Here is a 25,478-nt window from a genome sequence, read left to right on the forward strand (position 1 = left end):
CATACAAGCCTAGATACTCACGAAAACGCCCAAAGGTTTTTTGGGGTTAGTATGCTCATCCATAGACCAGAAGCTATCGTCAACGCAAAAGTACTGTATACATTGTTATTTCATTTAAAAATTCAATGCATGAAAACGATACATTTTTGCGAAAGAAAAGACACAATTTTAGAGATCAGAGCGGGCATATGTCGAATCCACTAAGTTAACAATCTTAAACCAAACAGCCTATATTGAAAGTAGAAATCCAGCACAAAAAGAAACGGAAAAGGCCATTAATATGAGTAGTGCAACCCTCATTTAACTCCCCAAAACAATTAGTGGCATTGGCTCTTCAATGAATACGCAATATATTTTCAATTGAAATTATTCTTTACCCGATGGTCAATATATTTGACAGAATGAATTATTTTAGTCATTTTATAATTATTATAACTTCGCCATTAGTGAGCATATAGATACAGTAAACCCTAGCATTGGGGTTTTTGGACAAGCAAGATCCCCTTCCTACTTTTATCAGGTTCACTCTATATATAAAAAAAAGTCCTAGCTACATTTTTTAAGTTATAGCATTAATCCACAAAAATAAAATGGCGGGCCCAGAAATAGGTCTGTCGAAACTGTTTTTGAAACATAACCACAAAATCACTTTTCCTCCATGGCATCCCCTTCTTAAAAGGGGATGCTTAAAGTTGAAAGTATACAATAGTTGTTCGTGTATAATAAATGCTCTTCATTAATTATTTTGATAAACATAGTTATGTATTTATTTTAATTTTCCCTATTTTGTACTCCGTCCCTATGAACTATCCCTAAATCTAAGAACAACAAGCAGTTTGCAAGAATACAAAGAAACAATATTTTATTGATTAAATTTATATATAAATATAAAATAAAAAAATGTTCTTGTATGTTGAGTCAGGAAGAGGTTCTTTGGCAGGAGCAGAGGCCACATAATTGCACAGCTTCAATGAGCAGTAAATTCGTTAGGTGAAGGATGAGCAAAAAAGAAAATTGATTAAAATTTTTTTAAGGGTTCTATTTTTTTTAGTAAAATATAAAAAGGGGAGCAAAAAAAATATACGCGAATTTTACTCAGATTCTATTTAACTTGAGGTTTAGAACCCTTGTTTTTTTTATTTAAACTTTAAAATTATAAGAAACCAGTTCTGCTGCACTGTCTTTTTATGTAAAAATAAGCGTCTATACACAAAAAGACGAATGCAACAGAAAACAGGCTTATACAGAGTTACGAAATTTACTGCCCAGCTACTTCATTATCTAGAAAAGAAAAGGAAAGTCAATCATTTGCAGACAATAGACAATATGTTTTTCCGAACTAAAAAATTTATAAAAGGATAAATTTTGAAGACTGGCTAAATACATTACAAGAGCGATAACCTCAAGATGGTTGCGATGTCTGGTCAAGACCTTTTTTCTTCATATGTAATTATGCTTGCTATTAACAGATCCTTTTAGACTTTCCTGGAACATTTTGTGATATAGGAAAATCACAGATACAAATGTGTTCCTTAAATCTAAATTAGTCAATAGAAGAGAAATGCTAAATGTGAAAAAGAGCACTACCTAAGGAGGGGCGGGGGTAGCATAGATATGTTTTTGGCGGAAAAGAAATTTTCTGGGCAAAAACTTTCATGAGTAGATAAGGTATGATTTAAAAAATTTACATTTTCTAAGAGCCCCACGAAGATATAACCATCAAAAAATTGATGAAGAACTAATATATTATACAATATATATATATATATATATATATATATATATATATATATATATATATATATCATTTTATCATATATATAAATCACTTTAGCTCTTAAAGAGGGCACTATAACTTCAGACTCTTTGCCACAATGCTGCTTTTTAAACAAATTAAAAACTTTAGCGTAAAGAGCAAGGGATTGCGGAGGGGACAACCCATTTCATATACGGAGTAATTTCTGTTCGTTGTAAGTTTTAATGTTACTCCTTACTTTCAATTAAAAAACAAGTTTTTATGTAATTCTAATCAAACGACCATTGGATTTCAGGAGTGAGTAGGTGGCAAAAAATACAAAATTCCGCATTTTTGTAGATAGCATCTTGAAATTTCTACAGTAGGGTTCTCTGAGATGCTGAATCTGATGGTGTGATTGTCGACTTTTGTGAGCTATGACTTTTTGGGGGTGTTTCCCCCTATTTTCTAAAATAAGACAAATTTTCTCAGGCTTGTAACTTTTGATGCGTAAGACTAAACTTGACAAAACTTATATATTTAAAATCAGCATTAAAAAACACTTTTTTTTATTTACCTATTGGTATCAATATTCCGTTTTTACAGTTCAGTTACTATTGAGCCGGGTCGCTCCTTATTACAGTTCGTTACCACAAACTGTTTGATGCCTTGGTGAAAGCGCAAGGAGTGACATTAACAGTTAAAATGAATAGAAATCATTTCGTAGATGAAAGGGGCTGTCCCTTCCTCAACGCCCCGCTCTTTACGCTAAAGTTTGACTATTTCTCACAACTCTACTTTCAATGCTTTGTTGAAATTAAAACCCGTTTTTTCTTGCTTAATTTTCCATTAATAGAAAAGTATTGTTCAGTGCTTTGTTGAAATTAAAACCCGTTTTTTCTTGCTTAATTTTTCGTAAAAAGAAAAGCAGTGTGGTCTAAGAAATTATTCAGAAGCCAAACTCGACTGTTCTTTCCATATGAAATAAAACCAAGTAATGACAGTATCACATCTTTTAACCTAGCGTTTGTCACAATAGCGAAGCAGCTTTTGTTCTTTGGGTGCAGGTGCAGAAGAAAACAGAAGAAGCTTGGACTCAGTTTCCTTGGAGGAAGAAGAAGAAAAACAACAGACAACTACAGTTTTCAAATACCTCATAACATTTAAACTAGACCCAGTTTGGAGGCTTTAATTAGGACAAGATTTGAACAATGGAAGCCACAATGCATGTAAATGCGAGTTGATTCTGCTTTCTGTCTACATTATACCAGGTAGGGGCGTCACAAGGGAGGGGGGGGGGAGCAACCCAAAATTTTTGAGATTCAGTGAAATGCGAAGCAAAAATTACAATGATTCCGGAAAAACAGAGAAGCTAAAATGGAATCTCAGAGGGTCTAAAATTCAAATTCGATTTCTATACCATTTCCAAGATCGAGAAGTTAAGGTCCAAAATTCAGTAGCACAATTTGTAAATTATGCAAAGGAAGTCTTGCAGCGACATGCCTAGTTATCAAATATAGTTAAAGCCGAATCAAATCGAAAATCGTATCGAAAATCCGAAAAAAAGTTGAGGATTTGCTTGACTTTTGCAAGAAATTTTAATTTTATTCATCTCTTCTTCCCAAGGGAATTTTCTGGAAATGATATGATAAAATTTAAAAAAAATTATTTTTTTTATTTTTGTACAGTTGCCAAATCAGCCTAATTTAAACTAGGAAATTAAATCTGTTTCTTACCTTTTTTTTTTTTTAATTTTGTAAAATACTAATGTACTAATTTAACTCTACATGTACACCTGGCGCTTCCAACTGAAATTTGGGTTTCGAACAACAAGAGCCAAAGGCTTCAAAAATCTGAACGCAGCAACTGGTACAACAGGTCCCAACCTGCAAAGGAAAGAAATATTTACAAATAACTTCTAAATAATAATCCCATCCTAGAAAGGGTCAATCTATTTTGGTTTTTTGTTTTGCTTAAGGTTTGTTCTGTACTGAGGATGGTCAAGCGAAATCTTGACCAAAACTGGCTGTTTATTGTCCTCATTTTCTCCTTTCTTCGTGATTTTGTTTCATCAATTTGTGTAAAAAGGAAGTTTGTATCTTTAGAGACAAACCTTGTAGGGGTCAAAATCCTTTAAATGCACGGTTTCACCCCTCTCTTCCCTTGTAAACAAGAGGCCCCTCTCAAAATCTTGATTAGTTGTCTTGCACAGAGGGGGGGGGGGGGTTTGAATTTACTGTTATTCTTGATGCATACAGATCGCAGAGATATAATGGAAAAGGTTTACAATATTATGAACGTGTAATAATAACGATTGCCCCATTATTTCCATATTAGCTCATAATATATTAGCTAACACAATACAATCCCATGAGCAATACATGGAGAATAACTGGTATTAGAGTATTATTTTTATTTCTAGTACTAGTACTATTTCTAAAACTTGAGGCCTGAGAGAGAGTGAGAGAGAGAGGGAGTGAAAGAGAGTGAAAGAGAGAGAGAGAGAGAGAGAGAGAGAGAGAGAGAGAGAGAGAGAGAGAGAGAGAGAGAGAGAGAGAAAGTATAAAAGTATAAAAAAGGACACTTTGTAATTCTTTAAATTCCAAATACTTGCTGTAAGGTAAAGGTAAAGAATATGGTAATGGACTTTAAGAGTCCCTACTGGCGGTGCTGATATCCATTTCTCAGCCCTTCAGCCAGGAAGTGCAATGGGGGGGTTAGGGGCGATCCATCCTGTGCTTTCGCACGCCACTTTACCCATTTAGAGCTGGGTCGACTGTGTCTGAGCTTACAGTCACACCACTGACCCCTATCCCAAACCAAATAATTGGGTACACTAGAATTTGAACCATCGCCCTCTCGAAAAAACGATCCGAAATCCAGCGCACCAATACACATTCCAGCGCGAAATGCTAAGTGACTTGAAATATGGAAACTGATAACTGCTAATCCAAGATTAAAATTGAAAAAATCAAAATTATGCAATGAAATATACTAGAAACTAGAGTTGAAAGTAAGGAGCAACATTATAATTTAAAACGAACACAAATTACTCCATATATGATTAGGGCTGCTACCTCCTTAATCTCTTGCTCTTCAAGCTAAAGTTTTTTAGTATCAGTACTTTAAAAAAGGTTCTTATTCTAATCAAACGACCATTGGATTTCAGGAGTGAGGAGGTGGCAAAAAATACAAAATTCCGCATTTTTGTAGATAGCAGCTTGAAATTTCTACAATAGGGTTCTCTGAGATGCTGAATCTGATGGTGTGATTGTCGACTTTTGTGAGCTATGACTTTTTGGGGGTGTTTCCCCCTATTTTCTAAAATAAGACAAATTTTCTCAGGCTTGTAACTTTTGATGGGTAAGACTAAACTTGACAAAACTTATATATTTAAAATCAGCATAAAAAAACATTTTTTTTTATTTACCTATCGGTATCAATATTCCGTTTTTACAGTTCAGTTACTATTGAGCCGGGTCGCTCCTTATTACAGTTCGTTACCACAAACTGTTTGATGCCTTGGTGAAAGCGCAAGGAGTGACATTAACAATTAAAATGAATAGAAATCATTTCGTATATGAAAGGGGCTGTCCCTTCCTCAACGCCCCACTCTTTACGCTAAAGTTTGACTATTTCTCACAACTCTACTTTCAATGCTTTGTTGAAATTAAAACCCGTTTTTTCTTGCTTAATTTTCCGTTAATAGAAAAGTATTATCCAGTGCTTTGTTGAAATTAAAACCTGTTTTTACTTGCTTAATTTTTCGTAAAAAGAAAAGCAGTGTGGTCTAAGAAATTATTCAGAAGCCAAACTCGAATGGAAGCCACAATGCATGTAAATGCGAGTTGATTCTGCTTTCTGTCTACATTATACCAGGTAGGGGCGTCACAAGGGAGGGGGGGAGCAACCCAAAATTTTTGAGATTCAGTGAAATGTGAAGCAAAAATTACAATGATTCCGGAAAAACAGAGAAGCTAAAATGGAATCTCAGAGTGTCGAAAATTCAAATTCGATTTCATCACCAATTCCAAGATCCAGAAGTTAAGGTCCAAAATTCAGTAGCACAATTTGTAAATTATGCAAAGGAAGTCTTGCAGCGACATGCCTAGTTATCAAATATAGTTAAAGCCGAATCAAATCTAAAATCGTATCGAAAATTCGAAAAAAAAAGTTGAGGATTTGCTTGACTTTTGCAAGAAATTTTAATTTTATTCATCTCTTCTTCCCAAGGGAATTTTCTGGAAATAATATAAAATTAAAAAAATTTTTTTTTTTTTTATTTTTGTACAGTTGCCAAATCAGCCTAATTTAAACTAGGAAAGTAAAATCTGTTTCTGACCTTAAATAAGCTTTTCGCTTACCTAATTTACTGCTTTTGCAATGGCATATAACAAAATAATGGCATAAAACAAGCAAAAAATGGCCTTGGTTGCCCAAGTTTATAAATATACTTTTAATTCATGGCTTCTTAGAAATATTCTTAAGTTGTGATCATTGATCTGAGCTAAAGTTTTCATCTTTGTTATAAACAAAGAGACAATTGAAGGCGTTTTCTCCATAATTTTTTTGCATGCAAAATTAAAAGCAAATTTAAACTGTTGTGACTCTTTCAGTATTGTCATTGATTCAAGCAGTTTAAATCTTTTGTTAATACATTACATTCTGAGTCCATTCTATGGACAAAGATAAAGTTTATAGAAAAGGACACTTTGTAATCCTCTAAACTCTAAGAGAGTAAAATCTATTTTTATAAGCAAATGTAAGCAATTACTTACCCGTTCGTACCAGCTCAACTCGTGAGACTTCGCGGAGTCCACAGTGATCGTTGGAAAGTCGTCCAGTTTTTCAAGCTTGAAATTAGATGACTCGGGTTGATTGGTAATCTAAAACAAACAATTCTTACTAGGAAAAAAATAAAGATATAGATATAAGTACTAACTAGCAATGTGATATGAGATCAGATTGTTAGTTACATGATTTAGTTTTAACAAGGTACTGACTTGTTAAAAAAATCATGGATAAATGTTATAAACATTTATGTGATTTAACATTACCAGATGAAGGCTTCGCTAGTTGGAGCTTTAAGCACCTACCACCAATCTGGAAAAGCGAAGTACTGTCGACGTCTTTGAAGGTCCCTCTCTTAGACTCTAATCATTCTCATCACTTTATGCTTTAGTGAGACCTGGTCAATAAAGGCTGAGGATGAACGAAGAATCTTTGTGTTTGAAAATAAATACCTACGCTACATATACTGGTTATCAACCTCCGTAAACTCCTCCGCTGCTCCCGTATCTGGATGAAAAGTCAATTTGAAAGTGGTGCCTCCCTGCTAGAACTGAGCTTTCCACTCGAAAGCAGAAACATGGTTTGATGATACGAACATTTGGCTGCACAATTTCAGATACTCCTCTCTGACATAGGCTATATAACTCCACTTCACTTCGCACACCATAGACTCTGGCTCGGGGACAAGCAAAAACCATCCTTTTTGGCTCCAGGCAAGAGTTCTTGTGCCTTGGCAAGAGTTTTTGGGCATCTGTAATGTGGTAATCAATGTTACCATTATAATTAGGCTGTATCAAGGGTGGATTGACGTCAATGCAAATTTCCGGATTTGTGTCACTTGTTGTGACAGGTATCACTGGATTTAATCTTCTAAGTCCTTCATCAATATTCATTTGGTTTATGTTAATCTGGTCAGTTTCCTGATGCGCCTGCCAAATTTCATCATCCTAGCTTACCTTTAAGTGCCTAGACTAGCAAAACCGGAACCGACAAATCCGACCAACAGAACTTGTGATCGCTATATGTCATTTAGTAGATACTAAGTGTCATGAAAATCACGATATTTCATCAATAAGAGAGACCTAATTAGTTTTTCCAGAGCAACCAAATTTGTGGTAAATTTAAAACCTAATTTAAATATACTTCTAAAATACAGTCTTGACGCACAGCTATAATTAAGAAACAACTATCCAATTATTATAAAATATAATTATTCATCAGTTTATTCTGACAGTTACACATTCTTACATTCAGCTGTGCAGTTTTAATGACATTTAATAGTTAGACCAAGGTCTGAAAAGCTGCTTCTTCAGGTTCTTTTCTTCTTCTTTTTTAATAACAATTAGAAGTTAGACAAGGGAAAGCATAGCAAATACTTTAATAGCGGGTAATATTCTAATTTATTAAATGCTGACAAGCTCCGCGTTTTAAGTTATTAAATTGCTGATAGTTTTTCAAATCATACTGGGAACTAACCTGGAAAATTCCCCTTATATAAATCCCCCAGACAATTCCCTACTTGTTGAAAATACAATTCCCTACTCGCTGAAAATACCCCACAAATTTATACTTACTTTCATAAAAAAAAAAATCGTTAAGTAATTTCAAATCATGCTGGAAATCCCCTCTCCCCAAAGTGAAAAAAATCCCTTTTTGGGAAGTCCCTTCCACCAGAAAATCCTGAAGAAATGGTGGAAATGGGAGGGGTGTTGGTTGCCCTCAAATCACGCCCAACTATTAACAAGAGCTAAGATCTCATATGGCACTTGTGACGAGGCAAGAAGAGCTAAGAGCCAAGAAACTCATATGGTATGAGCTCTAATAAAATTCTAAGAATCAATAGATTGATTTAAAATAAGAGCTCTTAGTCACAATGTTCTTCTAAACATCAAAATTCATCAAGATCTGATCACCCACTCGCAAGTTATAAATACCAAACCTTTTCTAATTTTTCCTCTCCCTTTGGTCCCTCCAGATGGTCGAATCCGGGAAAACAACTTTACCAAGTCAATTTGTCCAGCTCCCTGACACGCCTATCAATTTTCATCGTCCTAGCACGTCCAAAAGCACCAACCTCGCAAAATCACTGAACCCCCCCCCCCCCAATTCAACCAAAGAGAGCGAATCCAGTACGGTTCCGTCAATCACGTATCAAGGAAATTTACTTATTCTATCCACCAACCTTCATCCCAATTCCTCCACTCCAAGTGTTTTCCAAGATTTCCCCCTCCAACTCCCCCAATGTCAAAAGATCTGGTTGGGATTTGAAATAAGAGCTCTGAGACATGAATTCCTTCTAAATATGAAAATCAAATCAAGACAGCAACTGCAGTTTATGATTTCTGTAAAGTCAACATTGAAAAAATAAACTTTCACTTTATTGACAAAAAAATGCTGAAGCTTTTAGATTGGAGTTAGCATCACAATTTTTAAATGATGGTTTTAAAATTTTTTCATTATTTCAAACCACTAAATACAAATCAAATTGAAATAAGGAGGACTAGTGATAGTCCTAATCCTACTCTAATGTTTTTTTTATTCTGCTATGGATTGGGTCTGCATTAAACCATTATGTGGCTGCAAACTACAATGGAAAGTGGTACTTTGGACTTGTTAAAACTGTGTTTCATGAAGAAGAAAATGCTGAAATTCTTTTTCTTGACCCTCCATGGCCTGCTGCCAGCTTTTACTGGCCTCAAAGAGAAGACTTGTGCATAATACCTTTGGAGCACATTATCAGTCAATACAGTTGATCAAGCACTGTAATCAAGTAGCACTGGCAGAATGGACTACTTCAAAAAAGAGTGTATCAGAAAAACAGAAGTGTTGGATGAAGTGGAAAAAATATAACAAGCAGAACTAATAAATACTGTAAAAGATATTGATTCTTAGGCTTCATTTTTTATTTTATTTCACATTTATTACAAGTAAGTAAACCACAAATTTATAATTTCTTAATAATATTCGACTTTTTGGAATATTAACTAAACATGTGAAAAAGCCATACATCTTTTTTGTTCATATGTTAGCCTATGTATCTAGGAGTATGTAAAAAAAAATGAACACTTTACCAGGTCTGAGACCTGAGATGTTGCAATTTTAGTAAATCCTAGCAGTGGTTTACAAATAAAAAATATATTCTGATTATAGTATTTTTATTATTTTTTGGAGTTGAGAAAGGTTAGTGAATGTATTTTTTCTTGATTTTAAATATTTTGATCAAATATTATGCAAAGTTTCATGGTGATATCTAAAATAGTTTTCAAGATATTATTTTTTTAAGCTACAAGTTACATTGCAAGATGCAAAATCCAAGGCCTAAAATTGCATTAAATTAAGAAAATAAAAAAAAATTGTAGAAAAAAAACTATAAGAGATAGAGAAATAAAATTTGGTATTTATCAATAGGATTGCAAATGCAACAATTGTGCCAAGTTTCATCAAAATCTAAAGAGGTGGCTGTCATGACCTGGTTGACTTGACATGGAATGACCCACTGTCCACCACAAAATAAACTGATATCACTGCGATGATGGTCATTAATTAAGTAACTAGGATAGAATATAATGGGTATTTCAACTTTTGTGATCTAAGCCTCATTTGTTATTTTGTTTTTTGACCCCATTTGAGGACCATTATTTACACTTTAAGTCTTTGTGAAATTCCTTACTCATATTTTTTTACTGTGTGAAGATTGGTTATGCTGCTTCATTTGGGATAGCATAAAATGTTATATCATGAAATTTTGTTTAACCATAGAAGACTTGAACTGCTTAATAAACAACTCAAACTTCCAAAGAAGTAAAAAAAAAACCAAAAAAAAATGGGTAAATAGTACAGAAATAGAACAATAATGATAGATGGTAATAAGCTTACCTAAGCTAGTATAAAAGGCAGGTTGGCATCAGAGAATATATTAGAAATAGAATAGTTTTAACTAGTGATATTAAATTTATTGGAGACCCCCATATATTTAGAAAAATCATTCGGTAACTGCTTTTTGTAGAATATGAGGTGTGACTGATTAATATATTTACTGTTGGGTTATGTTGATATGATGTTCCTGGAGGCAAAGTAAATTAATGATTTTTTTAATATTTATTGTTTATTGTGATTATATTAGTTATGTCAGTGGCCAAGTATTCTTTTTGATTTAAGGATTTTGTTTTCTCTACCTCTCCTGTGGAAAGACTTTGCTTTTTAAGGGAGATAGCAATATTTTTTTGGCATATTATGAGTTAAATCAATAAATCCTTCTCTTTTCAATAGGACCTAGTATACAAGAGATTGCAAGATTCACCAAGTGAAATAACTGTCTGAAATAACTAAATTGATTTTTAGGGTCATTGTCTTAAAAATTTTCATATGGGAAAGGGTAAAATAAGGTAAAACCTATTTCTGAGCAATACCACCATCCATTCAACTTCTGTACAGGTAACTTTGTGAATTTAACTTTTAAATTCCATTTTCAAGCTATTTCTATGGTAAGATAGGAGCCATCCTCTCCAGGGACATACTTTTGGGGATGCAGGCCTTGAGGTCCAGCTTTCTGGCCCCAAATAAATGTTTTCTTATTATTGAGCCCCTCCCCCCCAAAAAAAAACCCTTCAAAAAAGGAAAAAAATCCTGCATACATTCCTAACTCTCCCTTCAGGATAAAACTATGAAGCTAACATAAGGAACCCAATACAAATTTTAGAAAAGCTATTGTAATGGTAAGCTTCCTATTCTTGCTTCTAGTTTACAGTTGGACCTACTCAAAGAAAAACACTAACATTCTGACAACTTATTAGCCATTCTTGAATTAATGGACATCAAGGAATGAATTAATAAATCATTTTACAATACAGTGTGGTGTTTATTTAGAGCAGGAGTACTTATATACTAACATCCAACTAAGTTTTAAAATCATTTTCTAAATAACAGTTGGCAATAATGACACCACAGTTGTCTATTAACAACCATTTAAATTAGCCACCTAATGATTTCCCCATGATTCCCATACAAGAAATACTAAAATCTAAATTACAAGAGGATACAAACGTTCAACTTACAAATGATTGAAACAGATAATGCCCACCGACCCGACCCCCCAATTAAGCCATATTTCTTTTAAAAGTTGCTGTTTATGTTGCTGTTTTTAAATGATTAAAATGAAACGGGATAAGAAAAAGCTTTAAAGATGGCTCAGATGGCGTTCGTAAAGTTTGGAAAGTTACCCGCAAAGCTCGAAAATTTGCTTCGTTAACCTTCCTTAAATCTTTACATGGGCAAGCATTAAAGTTAAACTTTGGTTAACTTTTTCAAAAAGTTCATAAAGATAACCAATATGAAAAGAATTCCAGAGAAAACTTATAAAAGGATTTGGAAATGTGGAATCAGGAAACTGAAGATATGCTAATTTCTTTAGTCCAAGAACAATTCAAACCTTTTTTACTAGGCCACTCAAATATAAATTGTTTTCCTACCATTTCAATTAAGTGTGAATTTTCTTATGAGATTAGAGGACAACTACCCAGCCCCACCCTTTGGCAATTTTAAGTGCCCCCTCTCCTCAACACTGATCAAAATTTTGGGATCGTCGGTTTGCTCATACTGGTCAGAAGGTCTAATAGCTATACTTCCGGAGATGCAATGCCCCCCTCCCAAATCCCCGGCTATGGATTTAAATTATTGAATTTGCCCATTGTTAATGCGCAGAATTTATCATTAGGAGAAGGGGAAATATTTGATTCTGGGTGTATCCGAAAAGGCTAAAGGTATTAAACTTAAATTATGGAGGATGTTGAATGGTTTGTTATGCTAAATCAAAAGGCACTACCATTCAGTTTATCAAATAAGAGGGTATTTTAAAAACAGCTGAGGGTATTAAGTTGAAACTTAAAGGACATTTTGAAGAGGATGTTGAAAAGTGGTTGGAGGGCCACCAGTCCTCTCTAAGGACCTTTTTAGCTGCCTTTCTTTCAAAAATATTCCATATTATTTAGTAATAGACATTTTGTTCAAGATAGTCATAAGCTTCAACGACTAATAATATGGGGATGACATAGCCCCCCACAACTTTGAAAAACGACACCGAACACATTAAAACACACTGTGTACGTGCTGGTTTTCAGAAGGACGTACCTTCAATATGTAAGGAATGTCTGAGGGTTTTAAGTTGAAAATTTTAGGGGACGTCGAAAAGTTTTTGGAGGGCAGCAAGCCGCCTCGCCCCTTTTAGATGCTCCCTTCTCCCATCACTAATAAAAAGTTTGGAAAACCTTTTTTGTTTAAAACAGTAACACTCCAGTAACTGTTCCTCCGCAGATGCAATCGCTCTCCTCCCCATCTTCCCCAGGACAAGGTTTACAGATTTTGCAATTTGCCCTCTTTTACATGCAGGATTTATCTTAAAGAGATCTATATTCTAGGTGTGTTCGAAAAGGGTAAGGGTGTTAAGGTGAAACTTTGGGGAATGATGCGGAGTATGTTAAACCAAATTTAAAAATACTATATGCATCCTGTTATCAAAAATGTGTATATGCAATATCACATTAATAGATGAGGGTATTAAGTTTAAACTTAATCAAAAATAAGGAAAAATTGAAGACCTTTAAATAAGATGCACAAAACGAGTTGGCTGTTTGTCGTAAAGAATGCACTAGTGTTGCCTATATTTGGAAAAGGCTTATTTGATTGTAATGTTGAGGAGGATGTTAAAAAGTGGTCGGAGGGCAATCGATCTCCCTAACATTCTCTTTTTAGCAGCCCTTCCTCCAAAGACATTTGATCAAAATTTTGGAATATCTCGTTCAAAATAGTCGAAAAGTCTAATAACTATATCTCCAGGGATGACGTCAATTGTGGGATGATATAATTCGTCAATTGTTTATATAAAGGGTTGTTTGTTGGGAAAATAGGGCATGTTTGATCCTGAGTCTCCAAAAAGGCAAAGAATATTATGTTGAAATTGAAAATGTTGAATGGGTGTAAAATAAAATGAAAGCACACTGTGTGCAGGATGGTTGTCAAGAGGTTACAAGAGAAATGTTTTAGAAGAGCTAAGGGTATATACAATAGCATTTAACCTCCAAACACTTTAAAATAACCGAAAAAGCAGGTCGAAGCACATTCAATATTAGAAAAAATTATATTTTTTGACAAACCTCGTATCCTGATTCTTATAGTTCCATGGCTAATATTTATGACATTATTGCTTGTCCAAAGTACCCAAAACTATGGGACTTCAGTCGACACTAAAAAACAATTAAAATGCAATAAAATAAACAAATATGAATAATGTTCATTCAGCTCTTGTATTTCGGACTATCAAACCCGTGAGCATAGCAATTAGCTAACTGAAAATTTTGATAGAAAGCATTTAGAAAAAAAGAAGTGGGGGGGGGGGGGTTGCATACAGTCTGATTACTCTTGACTTTTAAAAATTGATCTAGAGCTTCCTATTTAAACTGCAATTTCTAATCATTTGAGTTCCCTTCGAAGTTAATACGACCTTTTCTGTAAACACTTTATATGCCCTGGGGCATAAGTTACAACTCTTCCCACGGGTTTTTGGGGGCAAGGGTGTGTGAACTTCGAAGTTTTGTTATCTGATCGTTGAAACATTTCAAACAAAATGGTTATCTCAAAATTCTGAGCGGGTGCATTTGGGGAAAAGAGGGTGAAGGGGGGGGGGGATATGTGTCCACCATAATTTTTTATGACTCAAAGAGATTTCAATTTGCAATCAAATAAGCCACCTCTGATGTTTATACGATCACCCCTTACAAAAACCTTATCTGCCCCCTTCCTCCGGGGGGCATAACTTACAACACTTCCCCCGGGCTATGTTGACCCCTCAGCTTTTGTTATTTGATCTTTAAACTATTTTGAACAAAATGGATGTCTAAAAATTTGGATCAGATACATTTGGGGAAAAGGGGCCTTCCGGGGGAGGGAGGGGGTAGTTGCCCTCTGATCACTTTTGACTAGAAATTTCAAATTACAATCGAAAATGCCATCTCCGAAGTTAACTCAATGTACAACACTTACCCGAAGGTTCTGGTGGGCTGTGTTATCCCTTTAGTATTTGATGATCTTTGGTAAATTTTTAGCAAAATGGCTATAATGAAATTCAATCGGACCCTTTTGGGGAAAAGAGGGCTGGTGGAAGAGGCGAGGAGGGGTTATTGGAAACCAGATCACTTTTGACTCTTAAAAAGGGAATTAGAACTTTCTATTCCTAATCATTTGAGTTCCCCAAAGGTGTATACGACCACGTATTCCATAAGACTTTATATGCCCCCACGGCATAAATTACAACTCTTCCCCAGGCTCTAGAGAGGGGGGAGGTTATGTTAACCCTGAATATTTTTTTATCTGATCGTTGGCCTCTTTTGAATAAACTGGCAATGTCAAAATTTTGTTCCGATACATTTGCGGAAAAGAGGGTATGTTTGGGGAGGGGTTAGATACCTTCTGATCCCTTTTGACTCATAAAAATGTAACTAGAACTTTCAATGAGTCACCTCTGAAGTCCCTACGACCCCCCCCCCCTCCTATATAAAAACCTTATATGGCCTAGGAACATGGCTTATAACTGTTGCTCCAGTGCTCTAGGGGTTCGTGTCGACTCCGGAGTTTTCATTATTGCATTTTCGAGCTATTTTTTAACAAAATGGCTGACTCAAAATTTTGACCACATGGGTTTAAAAAAGGACGTGGTGGGGGTAGGGTTGTTGTTCTTTGGTCTGTTTTGACTCTTTAAAAGTGAACTAGAGCTTTGAATTTCCAATCAAATGAGCCCTCTATAATGTTTATACGAGCATCCCTTCTTTAAGAACCATATATGCCCCCAGAGAATAACTTATAAGGCTCACTCCTGGACCCTGGGGAGTTGTGCCGACCCTGAGTATTATTATCTGATGTTTCGACTATTTTTAACAAAATAGTTATCTCAAAATTTTTGTCGGATGGGTTTGGGGAAAAAGGGCTTGGAAGAGGGGGAGGGGCTAGTTGCCAGATGATCTCTTTTGACTCTTAAAAAGTGAAATAGAAATTTCAATTTCCAATCAATGAGCCCTCTTAAGTTTACTGGAGCATTCCCTTTACAACAACCATATATGCTCCCAGGATATAACTTACAACGCCTGCCCCCAGGCTATATGGGTTGTGCAGACCCTGAAGTTTTCGTTATAGGATTTTCAAACAACTTTAAAAAATGGCTATCTCAAAATTCTTTATCCGATGTTTTTGGGAAAGAAGAGCGTGGGAGGGCTAGTCGCCCTCTGATCTCATTTGACTCTTAAAAAGCGAATTGGAACTTTCAATTTCCAATGAAATGAGCCCTCTCTGAGGTTTATACGAGCATCCGTTCTGTAAGAACCATATATACCCCCAGGACATAACTTAAAAAAACACACCCCCAGGCCCTGAGGTTTGTGTCGACCCAGGAGTTTTTGTTGAATGATCTTTTAACAATTTTTAAAAAGATGGATATCTCAAAATTTTTATACGATGCATTTGGGGAGAAAAGGGCGTTGGGGGTGGCTAGTAGCCCTCCGATCTCTTTTGACTCTTGAAAAGGCCACCAGAACTTCTGATTCAAACCGAATGAGTCCCTTCTGAAGTTTATGCGATGACCCCTTCCATATGAAATGCCTTTGGGAAAAAAATAATGAAACATTAGAGCCGTATGGCCTTTGCTATAAGCAATGCCATAGCATCGCCTCTGATTGCGCTAAAAAGAAAAACTAATTTTCATATATTTTATGAAAATAAAAAAGATAGAATAAGATCTAATGTCTTCTTCAATAAAGTATTTAAACATGAATAAGAAAGACTCTGAGCGTGTTGTCGATTTCACCTCTTTTTTTTCTCTCACCTTCTTGCACACATTCTTAGGGTCCCTATTAGGGTTTAAGTAATATCTACATGAAAACTATGATGCTAGTAATAAAAACGTTTCTTTAGGATTTTTATCACTGAACTATGCAGAGTTACTTCCAAACGAGAAGATAGGGAACAGTTGACCAAATAATATACGGAATTTCAGTTGATGGCTAAAAATGTTCAGTCTTTTAGAATCTTGGTCAATGATCAACGGGATTACAACCAAAGAAAACATGGTGAGAGTTTTCAGAAGTCAGAATGCAATTTCTTCAAAGAGAAGAATGGTAGATACCCCAATCAAAATATCAGCATTAAGTATAATAGCTCCAATTTTCAGCTTATAATACATCATATTGGAGTCATTAGATTTGAATGGAGGAAGAACAAATCCATGCTATAAAATTTTTGCTCAAGCCCCAACTACATCTCAAAAACTTGAGGTCCTGATATTTCTTGGAAAAAAGATTTCTAATGTCTTATTATCTAAACCTTTTCTACAATGCTATTAAAAAAATAAATGTGAATGTGCCAATTAGTCTGATTGATCTTAGCACCATTTAGCATTTAGCACCATGTAGAGGTAAACATGACTTATGATTTTTTTGGAAAATCCCGCAAATGTGATAGGAGAAATTGTTAATAAAGCACTTGTTATATGAAAAATTCAAACAGTGGACAACTTAAGGCATAACCCCTGATACTGTTTACGATATTTTCTTTGAGCATTCAATTTGTCCTTTATTTTATTTTGTCTTTCAGTCCATTACGTTTTCAAGATGTCGATTTTTTGCTACGAATCTTCAGATTAAACAAAAAATTATCTATCTATATATTAGTTATAACTGTATCTAACACCATTTTATTACGAAATTCCAAATACAAGGTAAAAAAAAATAATAATAACGGAACCAGAAATATAACATCATAGACCATCACCTTTAAGGTAGGTTATATCTTAAATAGAAGACATTAAAAAATAGAGCTAATAACAGATCTAAAACCATAGGCATTTCATGCAATATTTAATCAAACATAATAAAAAAAAAAAATTCCGCGTAAATTTCTCTTTGCTTTGTTTTCGTCAACTCACGAAGAATAAAATAGAAGGTAACAAACTTCTTTGACTTATTACCTCTTTACTTAACTATTAATTAAATTTTAAGCACCATGAAAAGCCATTTCGGCTTTTCGTAAAATTCGTAAAATTTTACGAATTTTTTATTAATTTTCTTAAGCAGAAGACCGAAATTTCAATATATAGCAGAAAACTCCATAAAATAATTCGTTTTAAAGCCACAAACTTTATATTTACAGGTATTGTCACCGAATATCAATTTTTACTAACACTGAAAAAGTTAAGTTGCTTTTGAAAACAATAGAAATAAAAATACTTCAAGGAAATTTTGATACTGAAGACACAGCAGCACTACAACCCAGGAATTATGAAAGAACTATCCTATGAAATTATAATTCATCCTTTACCCTTTCATTGACTACTACAGGCTTAGGAATTTTTTAATCTTCTTCAGCATTCAATAGAACTTCGTCACTACTTCTATTTCTTTCTTCACTAAAAACTTCTTCTTTGATTTGAAATTTCGTAGTATTGTCTTTTCCTGCTTCTTCTACGGCACGTTTAACGTCGCTGAATATCTCATCAATTGTTACTTTAGTGCTCCAAGCTTTGATCACCCTCCCTTCAGGATTAACCAAATATTTGTAGAAATTCCATTCCGGATGTATAGATGATTGGGCTAGAATAAAAACGGAAGTTAATGTTAGAAATGATCGGTTACCATTTCTAACGAATGTAGTCGTAAGAAAAAGATTTTTTATATTCTACTACTACTACTAACAACTCAGCACGGCAAAAATCGCCCAAGGCCAATACATTTGAACATATCGCTGCAATAACCAACTCCATTCAGTTTCGATCTTAGTTCACTCCCATGGTATTCTCGCGAAATCTTGACTTATTATCTCTTCCTACTAGAGGCCTTCAAGGGCATCTTGCTTTGCGTTTTGCTCCAGCTGGATTAACAAAAAGCAGAACTTTTGGTTGCATATCATTCTTCATTTATAAAACGTACCCAAGCATTCTTGACCTTCTTTTTTCATTTATATCTTAACGTTACCAGGGAAACGGGATTCATTTATAAAACGTACCCAAGCTATCTTGACGTGCTTTTTTCATTTATATCTTAATGTTACTAGGACAATGGGATACATTATAAGATGTACTCAAGCCATATTGACGTTCTTTTTTTCATTTATATCTTTACGTTACCAGGAAAACAGGATTCATTTATAAAACGTACCCAAGCTATCTTGACGTGCTTTTTTCATTTATATCTTAATGTTACCAGGACAATAGGATTCATTTATAAGATGTACTCAAGCCATATTGACGTTCTTTTTTTCATTTATATCTTTACGTTACCAGGAAAACAGGATTCATTTATAAAACGTACCCAAGCTTGGTGTTCTTTTTTTATTTATATCTTAACGTTACCAGGAATAAGGGGATGGACTAATGTTTTTATTTGTATAGCTTCTTGTTTAACTTCTTATACAACAAGCGTTGGAGAGAAAAAATAAGCCTGTCCAATTGGCTTGAAAAATTTTCAAGTAGAAACTTTGAGAATTTTAAGACTGTGGGTGAATTTGTCCGTGTGGGCATGGTAAATGAAGAATCCTTTTTTGATGAACTGTAAATATATTAAGGTTAGTGAGGTTTTTATTGTGTTTCTCAAATTCTCATAAAGATCTAAGTTTCCATTCTGTTACTGAAAACATGTAAATTATTTTCACATCTAACTCCAATCTTAATCCGATATTTGAATCAAACACATATTTGGAGTCAGTACAAAAACAAAATAATTTCTCCTATAAGCTCTTACAAAAGTTGGTGTTTCTAGGGATGAAAAAAATTGAACCGAATGGAAATGGCGGCACTGAATCTTAGAACGAACAGAAACTAAGCCATAAATAAAGTCCAACTTAAGACAAACAGAAATTACCATAAATGGGGGTGCGCTGTTGGTAGCCTCTCCACCTAAAAGTCTAGACTGTCATTTGCGCTTTACTGAAAACATGTAAATTATTTTCACATCTAACTCCAATCTTAATCCGATATTTGAATCAAATACATATTTAGAGTTAGTACAAAAAACTAAATCTTTTTTCCTACAAGCTCTTGAACAAGTTGGTGTTTCTACGGATGAAAAAAATAAATAAACAGAATGAAACGGGCAGCAGTGAAACTTAGAGCGAACAGAAACTAAGTAATAATTGAAGTCCAACTTACAACAAACACAAATTACCATAAATGGGTGCGCTGTTGGTACCCTTCCCACCCCAAGGTCTAGACTGTCATTTGCGCTTTACCGAAATTTGTCAAACTGAAAGCTTTACTTAGCTAATATATCTTCTATAAAAGTGGATGGAATAGATTTAATAGGAAAAAAGAGATGAAAACTAATCAAAATTGGTACAATGGTAGACTATAAAAAGTAATTTGCTAGTATTATTACATTATAGTAATATATTTTCAAGAGTTGGATTTCTTTACAAAACCTACAATTAAAAAATGAAACTATTCAAAACAGCTCCTCGTTTAGTGTAAATGTTTGGTTTCACTTCTTCATTCGCAGAAATTTCAGTTCATTTTAAGTTAGACTTCTTATACGAATTAACTTATGCTTGTTTTAAGTTTCAATGTCAGTCTTCACATTTTGTTGCAATACTTTCTTTTTAACAACTTAGTTTCTGTCTGTTTTTTATTCGTAAAATTAATTTATGCATGTATTATGCGTGTCACAAAATCAATAAATACAAAAAAATTATCATGTTCCATGCTCAAGTATTAAGGTTAGCCACCATTCAGATGCTAGTTCATTCAGATCAGTTCTTTGTGCCATTGTTTGGAGATGAGACTTGCAGAACTTTTATCTTATATTTTTGAAAAGCTAGTTGCTGCACTTTGTTGCATTCTCAATCTGGCATAGGTAAGAGAGAGAGTATGTCAAACAGGCTATTTTTACACTACCAATTGCTTTGCCTTAAATTTGTTATATGAACAGCGAAAATATTCAAATACTCCAATAAATAGAGAAACAGAAGAATAAGATTTATTAGGCCTATATATATGGTGCTAGGCGTATTATCACGCGGCAAATCCCCCGCCGAAAAAAATTCTTGTGATGGAAGTGCACAAAGGTAACAGGCTGGGACTAAGAAGTGCTAGTAATTAATTCCCACGGACTTGGCCTGGTACAGACAACCATAGTACATGACGGCATTTCACCCCTTATCATCGTGAGCGCGTCCACTGGGCATACATCAGAAGGTACTGTATCTCTGAAGTATCTTTAAGGGAATTAAAAAAAAAAAATGAAATTTAAATAACATGGAGTCAAACTCTAAGTTAGAACCAAGTAAATTATAAACTGACAGAACTAATTATTCCAAATAAGAAAGCCAAACAGTTTAATCAAAGAAAGTTTAGTCTTTAAAATAAAGAAAGAAATAAGTAAATAAACGTAAGAAGCAAGAAAATAAGTAGAGAAAAGAAAGAAAAGTAAAGAAAGAAATAAGAGAAGCTTACTATACCAATACAAAGACCCCTTTCTTTCAGCAGTCGTGCTTTCGAAATCAAATTTGTAATGAATTTACTCAACAAACAAATTCCAAGGAAGAGGCAAAAAACAAATTTTGTGCAAAAACATCGCTATTTTGTATCTTAACACATCTATCTTGGGCCATCTATAGTGAGTTCATAAAAATTGAATTTGAAGTTATGCTATAAAGTAGCTACAGGGAGCTAATTCTTGACGGTTATATATCAACAATTATATTATGTCCTACTCGGGTAGCTATTTCTTGTCATTCTAAGGGTAACCAGTTTGATCGTTGTAAGGGTAGTGGTTTTCTAAGGGTAGCGGTAGCGGTTTGATTCTAAGGGTAGCGGTTTGATCGTTGTAAAATCTATCTTATTGTGAAATTCCACAACAATACACTATAAAATAATACTATGTATATATAATATCCACAATAATAATACAATAAATAAACTACTGTCAGTTGTAGTTGAATGCTTCAACTACGACTGACAGTAGTTTTAAATGCTATTAATAAATAAACATTAAAATAGATAAACAAAAAATAAAATAAAAGTTGACAAAGCATCATGCTCTGACGAAGCAGGAGGAAAGAATCAAACCAGCAATTAAATAGAAACATTCAAGATTTTTAGACTAAAGGTAAAGTGGTATAGTTAAAATACCCAAGAATTTAGCGTAATTAGAGGAGAAATATCACAACACTCAGACCCTCTATATAAGTGCATATTTATTATTCACTATATATTATTTGTTATTTATTATTTTATATTTATCATTATTTTTAATAATTTATATTTTTTATGTTCGGTTGTGTGGTGTGTGTTTGTTTCTGTGTTTGTGCTGTTGTATTGGTGATTTCTTTTTTCACTATATAAAACATACAAATAACGAAGCAAACTCAGTTTGACCCTATGAAACTCAGTTTAACAGTTCAATTTTCTTATTCTAATTACTTACCAACAAGGTTTCTAAACGCCGGATGCGATTTATCACCAATGACATCTATCTTCGAAAACACAGGAGACTCAACACGATAATTTCTGTACACAAAATTCTTGATGTCATAGTTGGTACTTGGCTCCTGCTCACCAAACTGATTACAAGGAAAAGCCAAAACTTGAAATCTATATTCAAAGCCAAGTATATCTTGCATTCGTTTTAAAGCTTTATAATGAGAATCTGTAAATCCACGTTGACGACTAGCGTCACCTAAAAAAAGGATTATTGACAAAGAAATATAACAAGCAAACTTTAAAACGGAGCCATTAAAACTGGAAGAAAAAGAAGAGGAAACGTCAAACGTTAATACTTCTACTTACTGCAGGTAAATAAACCCCTACCAATAGCAAGATAAGTAATATATGATCATGTTCAGTGAATATTGACCAAATTGACACCCAAGTAAGTTAGTGATTACATAACGCTTAGAATAATTGAGTGATACGGATGCATATGACCTGTTGTTAGAACGCTTCAAACCCCGAAAAACAACAACTTACTTCTAGGACCGATAACTTCTTCCAGAAGTTTTCTTAAACTTCTTTTTAATTTCTCTCCGTTTGTAAAATAATTTACATCCTATGTCTGCGAATATTTCAATCAAGGAAGTTAGCACAGTAGAAAACCTCTAAAGATGTGAAATTATACAATGAGACTAATTTTGAGCGAATTATTATTATTTTTTTTTCTAGCAGGTATACTAGAGTATTTTTAGGGACTGCCCTTTCTTGAACTTCGAAAAAAAAATTCAGCTTCATTCAATACGAAAATTTTTTTTTAATGATGTAAGTTTAATTAAATCTGAATATCTATAACTCTAGCACACAACTAGATAGCTAATTTTTTATTTGCAACAATTACATAGATAGATATGACAAACCAGTGCACATGCCTGGAGGCATACTTTCGCACTGAAATGTTACACTACAAAAATAAAAACTAGCACTTACAATATTACAATGTTACACTACAAAAAAAAAAAAAAAAAAAAAAAAAAAAAAAAAAAAAAAAAAAAAAAAAAAAAAAAATGTTCTGGGTAGCGAAGTCCTAGCTCAAAGTTCTCCTCTCTTCCCTGCCATGATCTTTTTCAAAGGCCTATTTTGACCTGCCTTGTGCCGTAACGAGTTAATTGAAATAGGAATATATAGGAATAAATATGATAAATAGCAATATGATTATTAAATGAAAAAAAATACCGATTAAAAATAGTGAAGTGCAAAACGAGCTAGATAAAAGGAAAAGTGAACAAATGAGCCACGTCCAAGCTGCACTTAGTTTTCTCCGTCAAGGGAAGATATTAGAAAAAAATCTTAAGGGGAGGGGCTCAATATGACATGGGCATCAATAAGCAAAATCTTGGGAGAGGAAGGGGGCAATATAACAAAGGCGTTCATAATTGACGCTTGTTCGATAATTGAACAAGAGCTTAGATGGCACTTGTGACAAGGTTGGAAGGGCTAAGAGCTCTTATGGTATGAGCTCTAGCAAAATTCTAAGAATCAATAGATTGCTTTAAAAGGAAAATCAGAGGCTTAATCCCGGTCGGGATTTAAAATAAGAGCTCTGAGTCACGAGGTCCTTCTAAATATCAAAATTAATGCAGATCCGATCACCCACTCGTAAGTTAAAAATACCTCAATTTTCTAACTTTTCTTCTCCCTTCAGCCCCCCAGATGGTTGAATCAGGGAAAACAACTCTTTCAAGTCAATTTGTACAGATCCCTTACACGCTTACCAACTTTCATCGTCCAAGCACGTCCAGAAGCACCAATGTCAATAGATCTGGTTTGGATTTGAAATAAGAGCTCTGAGAAATGAGTTCCTTCTAAATATCAAATTCAAAATATCAAAAGTTATTTTTATTTAAAAATAAAAGTTATTTAAATATCAAAAGTTAAAAATACCTCAATTTTTCCAAACTAACAACCCACAGCTCCCCCAAAGAGAACGGATCCATACCAATTATGTCGTTCTCGTATCTATAACTTGTGTTTATTCTTCCCATCAAGTTTTGTCCACATCTCTCCTCTCTAAACGTTTTCCAAGATTTCTGTTTTCCCCATCCAACCCTCTATGTCCCCAGATCCGATTCGAATTGAAAATGGAGCATCTGACACATAATATTCTTCTATATATTAAGTTTCCCTAAGATCCGATCACCCATTCGTAAGATACCTCGATTTTCACGTTTTCCATGAGTTCCGGCTTCCCCTCCAACTCCCTTCAATGTCACCAGATCTGGTCGGGATTTGAAACAAGAGTTCTAAAGCACAAAATCCTTTTAGATATCAAACTTCATTAAGATCTAATCACCCGTTCGAAAGTTACATATACCTCATTTTTTCTAATTTTTCTGTATTACTCCCCCCCCCCAACTCCACCAAAGAGAGCGGATTCGGTCGGGCTATGTCAGTCACCAATCTTGGACTTGTGCTTATTCTTTCCACCAAGTTTAATCCTGATCTCTCCACTTTTAGCGTTTTCCAAGACCCCCTCCGCCTTAATGACACTGGATCTGATCGGGATCTAAAATAAGAGATCTGAGTTTCGAGGTCCTTCTAAATATGAAATTTCATTAAAATACGATCCCTCTTTCGTAAGTTTAAAATACCTCATTTTTTCTAATTTTTTAGAATAAATCCTGTCCCCCCTCCAACTCCCCTAAAAAGAGCAGATCCGTTCCAGTTATGTGAATCCCATATCTAAGACTTGTGCTTATTTTTCCCACCGTGCTTATTATTTGTGCTTATTATTTTCATGAGATTTTAGGTTCCGCTTCTCCCCCAAACTTATCCAAATCCGGTTTGGATTTAATATAAGAGGTCTGAGACACGATATCCTTCCGAACTTCAAATTTCATAAGGATCTGATCACTGCTTTGTAAGTTAAAAATACCTCATTTTTCAGAATTAACTCCCCCCCTCCAACTCTCTCAAACAGAGCAGATCCGTTCCGGTTATGTTAATAACGTATTTAGGACTTGTGCTTATTTTCCCCACCAAGTTTCATCCCGATGCCTCCACTCTATGGGTTTTCCAAGATTTTAGGCCCCCCTCCAATGTCACTGGATCTGGTCAGGATTTAAAATAAGAGCTCTGAGACACGATATCCTTCCAAATATCAAATTTCATTAAGATCCCATAACCTGTTCGTTAAGTTAAAAATACTTCATTTTTTTTCTATTTTTCCGAATTAGCCGGATCCCAACTCCCCCCCCCCCAATGGTCAAATCGGTAGAACGACTATTTATAATTTAATCTGGTCCGGTCCCTGATACGCCTGCCAAATTTCAGCTTACCTGGAAGTGCCTAAAGTAGCAAAACCGGGACATCGCTATATGTCACTTGGTTAATACCAAGTGCCATAAAAAGGGATGGCATATTTGGATACTCCAGCCTTAGATTATACTGTTTTTCTGTGAGGCCCCTCGTGAAGTCACAAAATCAATTTGTGATTAT

At 34.4% G+C, this 25,478-nt stretch overlaps 1 protein-coding gene and 1 long non-coding RNA gene across 2 annotated transcripts; both read right to left on the minus strand.

The window, feature by feature from the left end:
* Positions 1 to 845: 845 nt before the first annotated feature.
* On the minus strand, positions 846 to 7,107 carry LOC136042668 (uncharacterized). Its single transcript, XR_010621379.1, has 2 exons — positions 6,514 to 7,107; positions 846 to 1,281 (listed from the first exon to the last, which is right to left on the minus strand). It is a non-coding gene; the product is annotated as an uncharacterized LOC136042668 (long non-coding RNA).
* A 10,135-nt stretch (positions 7,108 to 17,242) lies between these two features.
* LOC136042669 (glutathione peroxidase 7-like) lies at positions 17,243 to 22,256 on the minus strand. Its single transcript, XM_065727632.1, has 2 exons — positions 21,979 to 22,256; positions 17,243 to 18,153 (listed from the first exon to the last, which is right to left on the minus strand). Exons 1-2 carry the CDS (start codon positions 22,172 to 22,174, stop codon positions 17,915 to 17,917), a joined length of 435 nt encoding a protein of 144 aa, XP_065583704.1. The 5' UTR covers positions 22,175 to 22,256; the 3' UTR covers positions 17,243 to 17,914.
* Between the last annotated feature and the right edge of the window lie 3,222 nt (positions 22,257 to 25,478).

The sequence above is a fragment of the Artemia franciscana genome, unplaced genomic scaffold (assembly GCF_032884065.1).
Source record: "Artemia franciscana unplaced genomic scaffold, ASM3288406v1 Scaffold_1704, whole genome shotgun sequence".
NCBI classification, from domain to species: Eukaryota; Metazoa; Arthropoda; class Branchiopoda; order Anostraca; family Artemiidae; genus Artemia; species Artemia franciscana.

Coding starts and splice junctions, on each gene's coding strand:
- LOC136042669 (XM_065727632.1), bottom strand. CDS start 22,174: ATGCAAGATATACTTGGCTTTGAATATAGATTTCAAGTTTTGGCTTTT. Junction 18,154..21,978: donor GGCGTTTAGAAACCTTGTTG/GTAAGTAATTAG, acceptor TTTTTATTCTAG/CCCAATCATCTATACATCCG.